General features: G+C 44.1%; 1 protein-coding gene across 1 annotated transcript in view; it reads right to left on the bottom strand.

Annotated features, from left to right (window-relative positions):
- itga8 (integrin, alpha 8) overlaps positions 1-14410 on the bottom strand; it is a 36708-nt gene extending 22298 nt beyond the window's left edge. Inside the window, exons 1-12 of the mRNA XM_069536889.1 lie at positions 13986-14410; positions 13573-13703; positions 10136-10236; positions 9832-9955; positions 8203-8264; positions 7694-7739; positions 5674-5799; positions 5506-5550; positions 4115-4158; positions 2537-2593; positions 2329-2381; positions 2039-2244 (exon numbers count right to left, since the gene is read on the bottom strand). Coding sequence (XP_069392990.1) covers positions 2039-2244; positions 2329-2381; positions 2537-2593; positions 4115-4158; positions 5506-5550; positions 5674-5799; positions 7694-7739; positions 8203-8264; positions 9832-9955; positions 10136-10236; positions 13573-13703; positions 13986-14179 — 1189 coding nt within the window. The 5' untranslated portion in view covers positions 14180-14410. The remainder of the gene's footprint in view (positions 1-2038; positions 2245-2328; positions 2382-2536; positions 2594-4114; positions 4159-5505; positions 5551-5673; positions 5800-7693; positions 7740-8202; positions 8265-9831; positions 9956-10135; positions 10237-13572; positions 13704-13985) is intronic.
- Between the last annotated feature and the right edge of the window lie 1598 nt (positions 14411-16008).

Below are 16008 nucleotides of genomic sequence, written 5' to 3'. Positions count from 1 at the left end.
ATACTTGACAGATATAATCAACTATAGCATGGCACAATTGAAAGCCTTGTATGTGAAGCTACACGTAAATATGAAGCTACAAGTAGCAGCTAGTCAGCTTATCTTAGTCAAAGACTAACAAAAAAAACCAAACAATTAAAACCACCTTGTTCTGTACAAAGGTAAAATCTCCCTACAGAAATGTCATCATTACACTGAGCAAGTATAAAAATGATAGGGCAAAGTTTCTTCTCTGAGATAGAGGCTACAAGATACAAAAAATATGAACTAGTGACCTTTAAATGTGTTTTGGACAGAACCAGGCTCACAGTTTACCTGGACTCCCAGTTTAGCCCCCTGTATAATACCCGTAAGAACCTGTCCTGGTATAAAAAGGTCACAGATTCACTATTCAACCAGTTTTTAGTATTTAGCCTTTAACCTCTTAACATCCATGCATACTGTAACTGTCCAAACACCTCTAGACATCCTGTTTGTCTCCGGACCCCCTCTCTCTCTCAGTCTAAACAACTAGTTCCACATGAAGCAGATTGTGGGGTAGAAAGGGTAAATGCAACCATGTGTGTATGCAAGTGTAAGAGCCTGTGAGTGCATGTGTCTGTATGTCTATGCGTGGGTATGTATACAAAACTGAATAGCAGAGTAAAAAAAACAACTTACTAAGAGAAGAAAAAAAAAAAAGTCCTCAAATAATGTGAAAGTCACTAACAGGCATTGCTCAACAACATCCCACACAATGTAGACATCCACAGGAAAACAGCCTGTGGAACACCCACTATGAAAACTGGGACCAACTAGGAGATTGTTACTCGCAGGGAAGAAACAAGGCCAGTGATGCTGACACTGTGTTGGTTCATAAAAATTAAAAAACAAAGCCACATTGCGAAATAGATTGAGAGGATTTCACAGCTTCCACTCGACGAACCCTTGATGATGAGAGGAAATGGGTACGGTTCTGCTTTTTGTATATTGAGTGATAAGGTCTCTGCAATTGGAGGATGAAGAGGATCCATGTAGTCACAGGAAGAAAAGGGATCTGTCAGTGATTACACAGACACAGGTACACTTGAAGACATAAGTTTGACATTAGCAAAAAGTAGCTGCTGAAAACCGTGATCAAGATGTTTCCGTGGTGACTCGATGTATGTAATGCAGATTAATGAAATCATGCACAGATATGGACGAGTTTTCTTTGTGCACGTCACTGCAGCTGGCAGGGGCGCTCCATCCCCTCTGAGGCCACATCAACACCCCTCAGAAACTGTCACATCCTGACCCACAGCCTCATGTGATTTATGTTTCTGGCCAGAGAAAGCTTAAGTATTGATCCAGTGGTTATTGACCCGGTGGTTAAAGGGTTTAAAAGGGTGGGACACGCATTAACACATGCTGTCCATAAATACGTAAAATATAAATCAGTGGTATGCCATGCTAGGGCCAGATGTGCATCCATTCTTTGCTTTTTATGGCTTCATTCAACAAAGGGCATATGGGCTGCGGGCTGCATGGTTTGTTCTGTGTATGCACAAGTATGTGTGTGTGTGTGTGTGTCTTTGTCCAATCAATATGAGGATAAAACAAACACATTGAAGAGGAATGAACTCTGGGCAGCCGGACAGAAACTCCCAGATGATTTTATCTCAGGGCACATCTGGTGAGTTAAAAATAACCCCAACACACACACACATGCTTAAACACACATGGCCTCAACCCTGATCATCACAGGAGGAAACAAGTTCACTCAGACAACTTTTCATCACCACACTTCCTGATTGGCTGAAAAGCTTGAAGGTTTGTAAAGCTGCTGTATCTGACAGGATTTCCTCTGCCCAGAGACAAAACACAGAGAAAGATTTGTCTGCCAACGTGTTTACCTGAAAACACCCCCCCCCCATGTGCGCAGCCAAGCACAAGGAAGAGCTATACACAGAAGCAAAAACATATCAGAGGATTTCCTCATCTTCCTCTTACTTTGTTTGTCTCTCTCACATTGCTCACTTTTATTTCTTCAATGAATGTAATCAGGTCCTCAACATACCATTGTACCCATCTTGGTTGATATCCCCCAAGGGTGCTAAAGCCGTGCCAAAGCGTCCAAAGGTGTGCGTGCCGGTGAGTGCAATGGGATTGGAGAATGTGAGCGGTGCCATCTGCAGGTACAAGTAAACCCTGCCCACCTCCCTGGGTTTGCTCTCCATTTCTCTCTCCATGTAGAGGGGTGCCCCGACCAGCACATCGTCCATCCTGGGGACACGAAGAGTAGTTTCGACCCTCAGGGAAAGAAAGCAAGTAAATGCGTCTGGAGTGACAAGTTGGTTTTCTACTTACCCATCTCCATTCAGGTCGGTGACAGCCACAGAGTAGCCAAAATAGGAGGCCATCTGGGAGACAGATAAGAAATTAGAACTTTTAATCATAAATCCAATGCTGTTTAATGAAAATCGATATCAGTGAGAACCCATCGTATACTAATTTACATGAGGCCCTGTAATATGACGGACTGTGAGAGTTCTGAGTTTGGTGCAAATGCTCCTACCTGTTCCCCTGTGAAGTTCTGGATGAAGGTCAGATTGGTGGAGTTGATCATTACCACCTAAAACCAGCAAATAAGCTGTTAAATACAGTGTGGCTCAAGCACAAGGTTTTGTATTTAAACCACTCCAGGAGTAAACATGGCAAAGCGGTCTGACAAACAGGCTCATGAAGAATGCAGAAAAAAAAGTCTGAAACCGCATTAAAAAAGAAGAAGCTTTTATTCATCTGAAATCCCTCTCTTTTCCCCACCCTCCCCCACCACCATCCTCTTTGTGCCTTTACCATTTTCCCCTCATCTTTCTCTCCTTCTCCCCATCCTAACCCGGGTCGTGGGGAAAGACGGGGGGGAAGGCTGAGAATTCCTTCATAAGACCTAAAATAACAACCACATGGAGAGAGCCGGGGGGCGACACGTACACACTCACATGCTCAAACGCACACACACATGCGGAGGGATACGCTTTGACCCAATCACAGATGTCTGAAAGACACACTAAACGGGGATAGACTTACGAACACAGACAGATGATGATGTGTAAACACAAATATTGAATCACTAGCTTGGACGTCAACTTTCCTGCACTCTGAGTTGTCGGATTGGTCCCAGTAGAAACCTGATGAGGGCTGACAGCTTCCCCAGTGCCTCTAATGTTGCCTACCTGCATCCCTTCTAACACGACTCCCACAGTGAGCTACAGGCCCTGATCTCTATGACAGTCAGAGAGCACTGTCTGTACAGGAAGGAGCAGTCGTGCACCAGCTACAGTCAGTCCAGACATAAAACACACACTGTTGTAGTGTGTGTGTGTATGTGTATGTGTGTGTGTGTGTGTGTGTGTGTGTGTGTGTGTGTGTGTGTTTGTGCGTGTGTGTGTGTGTGTGTCCAGTGTGGTGAGGCCTGCGGTTGCACTGCAGGTTAGTGTTAGGGGTCATGTGTGTGTGGAGAAGGGTTAGTGGGGTTAGGTGGGGTCACCCCCCTCCACATGAAGCGGAAGCTGTGTGTCATTAGGGAGGACTGACACAGTCAGCCCCGGGGACAAATCCCCATAAGAGAACTAAAGACATACTGCAGTATATGCATAGAGGCACATACAGTATGTGTTACATCCATGTTGATTCATGTTCATGTTTTATACAGTACTGTAATGCACTGAGCAGCTGTCATCCCATGAAAGATTGACTTCTCTTCGTCTCCCAGTAGACACTTTAGTCTGTTTTGCAGTTAAAGCCTACACACAGTCTCTAATATCTCCTGCACTTATGCAAACAATTACACATACCAACATAACATCCTAATAAGATGCACAGCCATTGCTATCCTGCAGAACCAGCTTCACTTGCTATTTATTTTCAGAGTCTATAGCACTCCCATAGGTGTTTAACTGGCTGTGAGATCTGGTGACTGTGAAGGCCACACATGATTTACGTAATTTCCCTACTAATCAAATCGTGCACTGACCATTTGTGCACTGTAAAGACATGTGTGCATTTGTTTAGTTTAAATTCATAGCAATGCTATTGCTGCGGAAATCTCTTTTTCTGCCTTTTGTCAAATTTGCTTGCCTGCAGCTATACTCACATATCCAAAGTTCTGTGCTCCTCTCGGGACTCCAGCTAACAGCTCTGGAAAACATGAAAACAAAGAAAAACACATTTACATTAGCGTGTGCACATGTGTGAGAAGGACTTACAGAGGAAGAACAGGCCAACAGAGGTTTTACAAAGGCCTAAACCCTTAAACCCCCTACGAAGCCCACCCCCCATTCCCCGTCAGAACATCTGAGTGTGACTGAGAACACACTCAGGCTCTACTTGTGTATTGATTGATGAGTGCAGTGTTGCAGACTTATAGGGACAATCTGAGGGTCCCACCCAGAGAGAGAAGACAGAGTCCCCCCTTCCTGCCCTCCAGCTCCAGCCAACAGGCTCAACCACGAGCCTATAAGACCAGCCATTCCCAGCTCCATCTTCACTTCCAGCTCCCAGTTACAACCAGTTCCCCAGTCTGAAGATTGTTCGGGGAACACGACCTCAACAAGTTTTGTACCACAACACAACACATCACATCAACAGGCATGTGTAACCTCTTAAGGCTCACTTTAAGACTCCCTGACATGTGTTGTGCCGGAGGGGGTTCAGGGGACTTAGCGGGGTTGGTATGGGGGTATGTAAACTTAATGTTGTCCTGTAAAGATCCCACTAAAGGGTGATTAACAAAGAGGCTCCGATAGACAGGAAATTGTGAATGGGAAGGTGAAGTGGTGTGAGGGGAGAGGGGTCTCAGAAATAAGTGTGTGATGACACAGTGTTTGAAGAAGAAGCCGTAAAAATTGCTTTAAAATGATGTGGCTTGACTGTGGTGGATTTTTTCCCCCGTCTTCTGTAATAAAAGAGCTGTGCTTTTTGTTGAGTTTCCTTGTGTGTTTCATTATAGTGCTGACAAACTGATGGCATGGGAAAGACCTTCAGCAGCACCGGAAGCTCAATAGAGATAAGAATAAAGCCAAAACAGGATGTATATGTATATATATATATTTGTACATGTTCTAGTATCATCAGGTTTTCTGAATATGAATAGTACATACAAGGAAAAGATTAAATCAAAGAAGAAGTCACTCTGGACCCTCTCTAGACCTGACGACATCTAGTGAGTCTGCCAGTAATCATTCTAATCAGTCAAAATGGAGGACAGGAAATCCCTTTATCAGTGGTTCCTGAAGTCCAGTCTCCTCAGGGTCACGACCTAGACATGCAGAGACAGTTCTCATTACTGCTCCTGAGTTCAGACCCAGACACTGTCACCCAGCTGTCCGCTCCCTATCGCTCAGCCCATCACACCGTCCACAGTGTTTCCCAGCATCCAACTGTGGAGTGCAGACACTACAAGCATGCAGGGTTTCTGATGTTGTTGGCGAGGGATTCCTTTGGTGCTGCATGTGGTTAGTTGTAATGAATTGTTGGCTTTCTCACCTTGTTCAGAGTCTCCCGTAAACTCCCCCACCGCCACAGAGTAACCTAGAGAGAGAGGGAAACATACGGGTGAAATTAACTCTGCGTCATGTTTGCTAGTTAGGTAACTATTCCAATTTTAAGATGCATTAGTTTGAGTGTGTGCATGTAAATGTAAATGCATGTTACCGAGGTAGCTGTCATCATGTGTGTCCTCAGCCGCTCGAGTGTATTTCTCTCCTGGAACCTTTCTCAGGATTGCCTTCAAAGAGTAACCGTTCAGTATCTCAGCTATCCCTGCTGTCATCACTTGACCTGCACACACACACACACACACACACACACACAGAAAGATAGAGAAAAATAAACACCCAGGGTGAGAGAGTCACATCTGTCTCATGGACAGCGGTTTCAGCTTGGACCTCATGACGGGAGCACTGTTGCCCTCCGCTACAGAAACCTGCTGGAGCTGGATCGTTCGCTCCACATGAAAAATGCACGCAGCTAACGACACATCGCAGTCCCCCCCGAGGAAATCTAAAACACATCATTGGCAGAGGGAAAGCTGGGAAAATATGTTCTTAAAAAATGCCTGTCCCATGCACGGAGAAGATTCTGAATTATAGGTCTCCGCACACAAACAACACCCTTCCTTTACTGTTGAACAAGAGGTCAAACAAACAAATGATTTTTATCTATGGCCGCCCTCAACCTTCCATAAATCCTCTTTAATGTGTGTGTGCGTGTGCACTGACGTTGGGACAATGTGCCCTCTTAACCCTCCCTCCAGCTCCTCTCCCACACGCTCCCTCTCATTCTCTGTCACACTGAGCTATGAGCTCCTCTCCAATCATAACATATCGCTACATCAGCTCATTATAAAACTCCAATCTGATGAATGAGACACCGTGCTCCAAACTGTTAACATAGAGGCATAAGTCACTGTTGCTAATTTGAATTGTCCTTTACACCCAGAGATAACAAGATTGTGTATAAAAGAGCTTCTTTAATGATAGCTCAGGCTGAAGGCTGAAGATAATCGTGGTATATTAGAGGCCATAAAATCCAGGCTGAGTGCTCTTATAAACATTCAGAGGAAGTGTTTTAACTGGAGGCAGCCAGCCTTGCCACTCTGAGGGCACAGAGCGAGGGAGCAGTCCATTAGGCCGTCTGTCGAGTGCGGTCTTCTAAGCTGCAACGTTCATTATTCAACCATATGTAGCAGCGACTCAGATGACAAACAATAAAGCCTGATCATAATATAAGACTTTTGAAAGAATCGTCAATGAGCCAATTTCACCCGACGTCTTTCTCATATTTCTTTTTGACCTCTGTGTAAACAAAAATGCCGTCTTATTCTTTCCATGGTGAAGAAATGAAGTTCTGCGGAGTGACAGAAGTTGGGTTACAGAGAGTGGGGGAGTGCAATTGATCAATAACTGTCTCCCCGCTCCTTAAAACCGCTACAGGACTGAGTTACAGTAAATAAAGATGAGGGGAGAGGAGAGGAGGTAATACACTCTTTCACACACCTGGAGTTGGGGGAGTAGCGTTCCCCTTCAGCAGCTGAACTCTGACACACTCTGGCTGTGTCTACAACTATTAAGACACTTCATCCCTCTGCTTAGACTAGCTGACCCCAGCGCTGCTTTTATCAAGCAGAGGATCCATCTTTCTCCTTCTCCTGCTCTCCGACACACTCCCTTGTCACTTCTCATCTTTCTCTCTCTCCCCACTGCAACATGTTTCTATCATCTCCTTCAATCACTCCCGCTGCCCCCGCCACCCCACCCAAAAAACGTTTCTCTGTACTGCTCTGCCTCGTCCTCTCTCCTTGAAGCTTTTTCGAGGGCCCTCTGTGCTTTATCACGGGGCAAATGGGCAGTTCCTCCACACTCCATTACCCCCTGATCAGCTCATTACAGAGCCCAAACACCCACTTCCTGTTACAGAGAGAAGCATGGAAGAGCGAGGAAGGGCAGACTAACAGAAAAGAGAAAGAGACATTTTTCTTTCCACCTTCCACCTTTTAAGATTGTAATGAAACTGCAAACCTGGCACAGATTTCCATGTGCAAGTGTGTGTATGTGGGCTGTTCTGACTGTTAAACTCATCAGCATTCTCTTCTCTCATTTGAACACTGTCCCATCTGTGATATCACCGAAAGCGAGAGACTAAACACAGGTTCACACTCTGCTGGTGCAGTTACCTTGCCAGTAAAAGCTTCCAGGTCCTCCTACCACCAGCTTTCCTTCCTGGAATAAATACAATTACTTGGGGTTAGTCATGTGACAGACATTTGCAGAGGGGGGTATATAACACTTGTAGCTGTGCACGTGTGTGTGTGTGGGGGAGAGAGCACACATGAATCCTGCTGCCATGCCTGTTGACGTCCTGCAGAGAATGACAGCTTCCTGTATGGAGGGTAGGTTTGGACCATGAAACACAGGTCAGGGTTCACGTTGACTACACACCGAAAGAATGCATAAGCATGTGTGTTTTGTCTATTGTGTTCAGAGGCGATGGGTCACATCAGGAGTGGAGGGTTTCTCTAGGGACAAACGTGCTCTCATCTTCCCCGTGTCCATAAATCTCCGGAGGGAGTCTTATGTTTTCAAGAGACCTCTCTGCATGCACTCCAGAGACAGGACAAAACCTGGGGAGGGGGGAGGGGGGGGTGTCATGATGATAATGTATGATTGTTGCTGCACTCTTTACCTTGGTGAAATCCACACTGAAGCCAGCCTGGCAGAACCCCTGCCCCTCTGGGTCTGGATCGCCTGGAAACCACAAAGTGAAACAAGTCACTAGAACCAGCATCCTAATTGTAATGGCACTAGTTTCCCTGAGTAAAGCAGTGATCCAACAGCTCAGCCATAAAGACAGGGTGACGAAAAACTAATGACAGTTGACATTAAATGTACTGAGCTGTGCTTCCGTTTGAATAACTGCATCTAACTGTGCATGAACAAAAAAACTTTATGTGCGTAATGAATTGTTCTTCAATTCAGAGGTACCCTGAGGTGAGGTTTAATGATGTGTAACTACACACGCGTGTGTAAACAAAGCGTGAGTTATAGCAGTAGTCTGAGCGGTCGTAGATTCAGCTGAAGATGAAGCAAAAAAAAGCTGCTGGAGACTAAAATTCAGACTCAGACACATGATAAAGACATAATCCCCTCGCTTGAGAACTGTGCAGCATTATTCCCCCCTCGAGAACAATTGAGTTTCAATGTGATTAACCATGATGCGTCGTCAGTGACAGAAACATAAAAATACAGACGTTTAACCAGCCACGACAGGGATCGTGAGTATGAACGTGTGTATATGAGTGTGATCAGTGAGGGATTTTCATGCAAAGCCAATGATGGAGTTGACGATAAGGGCAGCGTTTTGATCTGCTGTTTACCAAGTGCCACCCAGTAGCCTCTATTGCTCCTTATCAGAGGAGGTCACAGAAAGTGGGAGAGAAAGAAAGAAAAATAGAGATAAAAGCATGATGGTTGGGGCAAGGCAGGGGAATCCCATCATCCCATTTATAGAATCAATGACAGAAAGAAGAGGATGCAGGGAGAAAGAGATAAGCCGTCAGAAAGATAGATTACAGTCAGGTTTCTGTGGCAAACGTCAAACAGTGTGGTACATTGTGGAGGCCAGTGAAAATAAATATTCTGTTCACACTTCAAAGAGTAAGTTCAGCCATATTTTAAATGCATTTTTTCACATCTTCATGTAGATTTGGTTTTAATTGGTCAGATTTTTGAGATAATCACCTCTGGGATTTCTAGCACCACGCAAATACCACAGAAGTGAACGGAATGTTTGTGAAAACAAACATAAACATAAAGCACATTTCAGCATGTAGTTTCAATCTAAATGATCTAAAAAACATGGCCAATGTCAGGAAAGACATGTAGCAGTTTAATTGGATTTGATGCAATGCCACAAAAAACGTTTCGGGGGGGTGGCTGGAATCTGAGACAGATATTTAAAGATCAGGACAATAAATCCTAAAACTGTTTATGACTGAATACAACAAGAAATAGAGAAGGTTTAGGGTGAATTGACACTTTAAACTTGAGGCACAGACCTTAGACTTTATAGACTGACATAAAAATCAGTGTAGTGTACTTAGGCTTTATGTCCTATTATGACATACACTGGTGGATGATATGTATTGTAGGAAATGGTCTGTTAAGGACATATCTTTAAAAAACTACGTTAATTTGCATTCATATTGACAACAGAGAGAGAGAGAGAGAGAGAAGAGAAAATAAAGGAAGGGGTGATGGAAAGCAATAAAAGAAAGGTGTAGGCAGCTGGAGACGGGGCTGCACAGTGACTCACTGGTCCTGCACGGAGAGTACTCTGCGTAGGCGCTGAAGTTCTGCACGGCCACATAGCAAGTCCCCACAGGTTCCTTCTCCCCACTCAGCTTCACTGTGCGCCAGTGGTAGAGCGGAGCACAGGCCTAAACAACAAATAATCTCTTTAAGAAAAATTCGCAGAATGGCAAATAAAGATAGAATGGCACGCAGTAGAAGGCAGGCCTCCATAAAGGCACAACAGACCCAAACAAAACAAACACAAATGCTGACAAAACATAACCTTCTTGGCAGAGATACAAAGTCTTAGAAATATCACCACTCACCACCACTTTTCCTTTGTGTGTCCTGACAGATGCTCCAAACCACTGGTGTGACTTAAATTCCACAGGCTCCCTGGTGCCATTCACCTTCATCATTCTGTTATCTGGACAGAGAGACAGAGACAAAGACAGAGAGACAGACAGAGATAGAAAAAAGACAGTGAGAGAGAAAGAAACAGAAATACAAACAGAAAAAGAGAGAGACAGTAACAGAGACGGACAGAGACAGACAGAGAAAGAGACAGAAAGGGGGGAAGTAGCAAAGACATAAAAATTGAGTATAAAAGAGACTTTTTCAGAGTGTTACCAGAAAACAGCTGATATTAACCATGGTAATGTGGATCCAGGCCTTTAACTGAGACTGTGTGGATGGAAAACATTTGTCCCTGAAGCAAGAACAAACAGAAACATCTTTAACACGACTATAACAAACATCAAAACACCATTTGCCCCCTAGAAACAGACATTTGTCAGGATACTGATGCTTTTTCAGTCAAAGTCTTTCTCATAAAATGTAGCAACACACACACACACACTCACATTATGAGCATTTCTCTCCCGAATCCCCAATAAAGTGTCAGATTTGGTGAGAGTAGAGTGTGTGTGAGTTTGTGTGTTTGCATGTTGGTCTTTGCTCTATTTTCCAGTGTTATTAAAGACCAGCTGGGGTCTTTAGGGCCATGCAGACCCTCCTTATTAAACACCTTTAACGTATTTAGTCTCACTTTATTACCTCTGCCAGCCAAGGAGGTTATGTATTCCCCAGTCTGTCTCTTTGTTTGTTGGTTGGTCCATTTCTTTGTTTGTAAGCAACACAAAAAAACACTGAACTGATTTCCATGAAACATGGAGGAAGAATGCAGTATGGCTCAGGGAAGAGCCCATCAAGTTTTGGTGCAGATCTGGATTCAGGACTTTTTTTTACATTGTGAGGGCTTTTTTCACCATTTTCCAAGGGGAATAATTCATGGATTTTTATGATACTTAGGGGACTGATATGTATGAGTCTGTGAAATTTGCTGCAGCTTGGCTTTTCAAGGGGACTGTTGCGCCTTGGCAGGGGTATGAACTCTTTAGTCCTTTTCTTTAATGATGTTAGATGACTTTACGATTTACACAAATCTATGATAATAATAACTTTATTTAGATACATTTCTATTTATATCTATCTGTAATTTCATACAAAGAGCTATTAAAAACTCTCCAATAGAATCCATCATTATATCTTTATTGGAAAGTTGAGGCCAGACATTAAGAGATACAAAGAACTTTTTATAATCCAAGCATTGGCATAGTTGTGGTTAGAATTAGTGGAGAATCCTCTAAAACACACAACAAAGTTAAGATGTGCCGAGGCCATTAGCAGAGCATTTACTTCAACGTGTGGCTTCCATATGTGGATATATGGAGCAGTGTGATTATGAACAGGACTTGGAAAACAGTACGCATGCTAGATAAAAAAAATTCTGAAAAATAGAGATTATTAATAGTGCTTTTTTGGCTTTAAAATCTAATGAGTCATGTATGTATTTTATAGATTAAGATTCATTTGTACAAGTAGAACGCACACGCAGTGGAGCACTATGGTATTCTGGTGTCCCAGGTTTCTCCACTCAAGTTATAGACATGCAATTTATCACTAATCTGTCACACTATCACCACATCAGCCCCCATCATGGACCCCACCCCCAACACTGCACTGGCACGACGGAAAACATCTGCCTAACATCACCGAGGCCGTGCACTCACACACACAGGTACACACACAGGTACACACACAGGTACACACACATAATCAGGCACATGTGAAACCGACATAGAGATATTAACCAGTACAGTACACCAGATGTTCACCACCAGCGCTAACACTTCACTGTGCATGTGTGTGTGTCTGTGTGTGTACGGATTGTAACCGTAAGAAAGAGTCTGCTGTAACTCTAGAAATATTCACCATGGTCACTGTCATCAATAACCTTGTGCCTTCCCACCCATTCCAGAGAACAGATAAACACGTGCACTATAACTGCTCATACATTTACTCCTCTATGTTTATTCTTCTTCACTTAAAAGCCTGAAATTTCCCTCAGAAAAACACCTCACACTAAGACTCTTTGTTAAAAATAACTTGTAATTAACTTTAGGGCGAAATAACAAAACTGTCCTCGCTTCAGAGCCTTACCCTCCTCTTCATGAAGCCTTGCTTTCAACTCAGTACAATGACGCAGCTGACCGGCTTATCAGCTGTTTCATTCAGGTACCAGTGGCTCACTGATTCATCAGCTGATCAGCGAGCTGCTGACAAGCAACATCCGATCGTTATCATAAATATGAGTTTATAGCACAAACACTGATATCCTCGTCTCAGGATCAAACGCTGCTGAAGCTTTCTCCTCATGCATCAACGCTTTAGATGCTGTTAACCTCGAAAAAATCTAATATTCACGTTACAGCCTTTTCTCCTCAGACAGCAGAGCAGCTCTCTGCAATAAAAAGGTCTGCCTCTAACTCTGTTTTTGAGATCCTCACAAAGATGATTCTATCGTTAGAAAAAAGAGAGAGATGGATAGAGAGGGATAGATTGATGGAGAATGAGGGAGGTGAGGGTGGAGGGGGGGTACATTTTCAAGATCTAATAAAAAGCAGACCTCACCCAATCCCCTTTCTTCCGAAGGGGACTAAATTCCCATGTGCATACAGTTTACCTCTCCCCCTCCCTTTTTTTTCACTTGTTCTCTCACTACCTCTTGCACACAGACAGACGCACGCGCGCGCGCGCGCGCACACACACACACACACACACACACACACACACACACACACACACACACACACACACACACACACACACACACACACACACACACACACACACACACACACACACACACACACACAAAGATGGAACATTGACCATCACAGACATTATATATATGTATATATATACATATATGTATATATATATATATATATATATATATATATATATATATATATATAGGTAAAGTCTGATTGGACAGTGAGCCTTGATGATAATATATTGTAAACCATATGATGTAGACTTGCACAAGCAAACCGCCAGCCACCTTTTTTCTGTTGGACCAAGTTGATGAGGCCCATATGTCTTATCTCTCCTTTTCATGCAACAGTACATGTGCCAACTCATTTACACACACACACATGCACACACACACACACACACATGCACACATATACACGTATCAGACACACAGGTTACACAACTCCACCAGTTCAAAATAGTAACATTTGGGGCCACCTAACCACTAGGAATTAAAAACTTGTTAAATGTCATATCATTTATTCACTCATGCTCACTTGAGAAACACAAGGATAGTGGTGGGCCTGCGCCTCACTGTCACAGTTCAAATATTCCTATCCCATGTTTTGCAACAACTAATCTTAAAAGTTTTCAGGGAACTCACTGGAACTGTCAAACGGAATCTGCCTGCAGCTGTCAGGCAGTCCAGGCCAGGGGCAGTAGTAGACAGATCCAGCCTCCACGATGCCAGGCTGGGAGGTGTTCGCCTTAGGGGCCCCCACCAACACACTGATCCTGGTGCAGGGGAAAAGAAAAAGCTAAGGTTAAACACAGGCAACTCATGCAGGAGAGTGTATAAAATATATGCAAACGTGTGTGCAGCATTTGGCTCATTCATAAATCTCATGTTCCTCTCTGGCTCATTGTGTGTGGAGCAGTAATCTGAGAATCCATCCTTCTGTCCCGCTCCAGGCTGATATACAAGCTGCAAACTTGATGAACCTTCATTTATTTGAATCTAAATTAAACAGAAGTGCAGCATTATTTCAGAGCCCCAATAAGACCTCATCCACTCACGTGTTGCTGTCGGCGGTGTCTTGGTAGAAGTCCACTGAGTAACCGAAATAACTTCCATCGGGTCCCCTGTAAACCGTGGGATGCTCTGCGTGAAGGTTAAACCCCCAGACTCCGTCCAGCTCGGGCCAGAGCACCAACAGCACCCCGAGAACCAACATCCCAGCGGAGGAACCACAGTCCCGTACGCGCTCCATCCAAGTATAGAAGAACAGCCAATGCGCACAATTCCCCCCGAAATGAGAGGGAACTGTGAGGGAGAGAGAAAGATTGAGAGCGGGAGAGGTTCCTCCGTGCAGGTGAGGTGATGTAGCTTTGTCCCCGGGTTAAGTCCACCAGCAGCGGTCTGACACTGGATCAGTGCGCTCTGCTGCGCTTTCTCCAAAAACTGCCTCCTGACATCCTTAAACCAGCAGGTCTGCGCACAGCCTTGGCTACAAGACTACTCAGCCGCGCCCCCGCCCTCTGCACAAAACCTTACCCCCTACACACACAGACACACGCGCGCGCGCACACACACACACACACACATTACAAGGACCAAACCACATCTGAGCGCGCAAAAGGGGCCCGCGCGTCACCGCTCCTTTTAAGGCACAGACAACTTTTCCGTGGCGAATTTGGGGGCTTCGTCCTGAAACAATAAATAATACTGAAGTGAGATTTATAGCCACCTTCTCCAATCGGCCCAGTCTAATGTACACAGGCGCACACACGAGGCTTTGGCGCTTTACGCACATTAAGATTAATGGTTCGTAAATTAAACCACCTTGTATTTCTTTATTGGCCGGTTCGTCCAACCATGCCGTTAAAAAATGGCGCGTTTCCTGCCCTTGAGAATAATCACTTGTAATTATGTCAGTAATTATTATGTGGGATTACAGCAGAAATCTGTGTGCAAGTTTGGGCAGTTTATTTGGCTCGCTCACTGTTTCACTCAACACCAGACGATAAACCTCCTTCAAGGCAACCTGCTTGGCTCCTGCTGAAAATAATATCCTGCAATAAAAAAAGTTTTTAACTCAGTTTTTGTATATTTAACCCAGCACACTTTTCTTATCAAAAACTCTCCCTCTGTGCATGTGTGAGGGGAGAGAGCAAGAGTGTGCCCACTTCCAATCAAACCAATCTGCAATTTACCAGCTTGTGGAGTTTGTTTCAATTAAACTGAGCTTTATAGGCATTAACTCCACAGCCGGCCTCAGTGCAGTAAACTGCAGTGGAGTCTGACTGGCACTGGAGCGTTTGCTGTCAGCAGAGTTGATAAGAACCAGGTGAGAAGGTGAGGTAAAGAGTGTATGAGGAGAAACCCAAACCTTGACCTGCCAGATGGAGAACTTTCTCTCCTCCACACCCTATACCTGCCCCGTTCTCCTCCTTTAACAGATTTCCATCCTTCCTGCAACCTTATCCCCCTTCCTTTATTGTTTCATTTAAATGAGTGCAGTGATTCACCTTCTGCCTGGTCCTTTTTTGTGCAACAGCGGAGTGTTTGTGTGTGTGTGAGAGAGAACGAAAGAGAGTGAGAGAGTGAGAGAGGGTAAAGGACAGGGTCTGGTCCTTCTCAGCTGTTTCTATGTAAATCTAAGATGAACAGAAGAGGAAAAAAACGATAAAACATGAAGCACATACTGTAGAGACAGATGTGTCCTGTTTCTTTCTTCTTACACAAGAAAGATGGCGATGGGGATGGAGTGAGGAGGCAGCAGACAGACACATTCCTGGGCTTTTGCCCTATTTGGCCTTAGTGCGTCTGTGTTATAATGCAGTCCACCATGTAACTAGCGTTTAACTGTAGCTCAGTTTCAGTGTCTGTGAATTTTTTTCTCCACCATCTTTCATCCAATACAATTCTCACAGATATCCAATTTTCAGGAATACACTAATTTATGCATTCTCTTCAGGTTACGTCCCATCAGTGTGCAAATGTGCTCTAATCATGGATTCCGGAACAGTAGTGCTTCATATTTTATACACTGTCCATGTTCCCCTTCCCATTTTACAAACTTATAATGTGATTGTTAAG

This window comes from Paralichthys olivaceus, chromosome 13 (assembly GCF_024713975.1).
Source record: "Paralichthys olivaceus isolate ysfri-2021 chromosome 13, ASM2471397v2, whole genome shotgun sequence".
In the NCBI taxonomy this organism is placed as follows: domain Eukaryota; kingdom Metazoa; phylum Chordata; class Actinopteri; order Pleuronectiformes; family Paralichthyidae; genus Paralichthys; species Paralichthys olivaceus.
The sequence above is the reverse complement of the archived record's forward strand: the minus strand, read 5'-3'. Positions and strand labels throughout refer to the sequence as shown.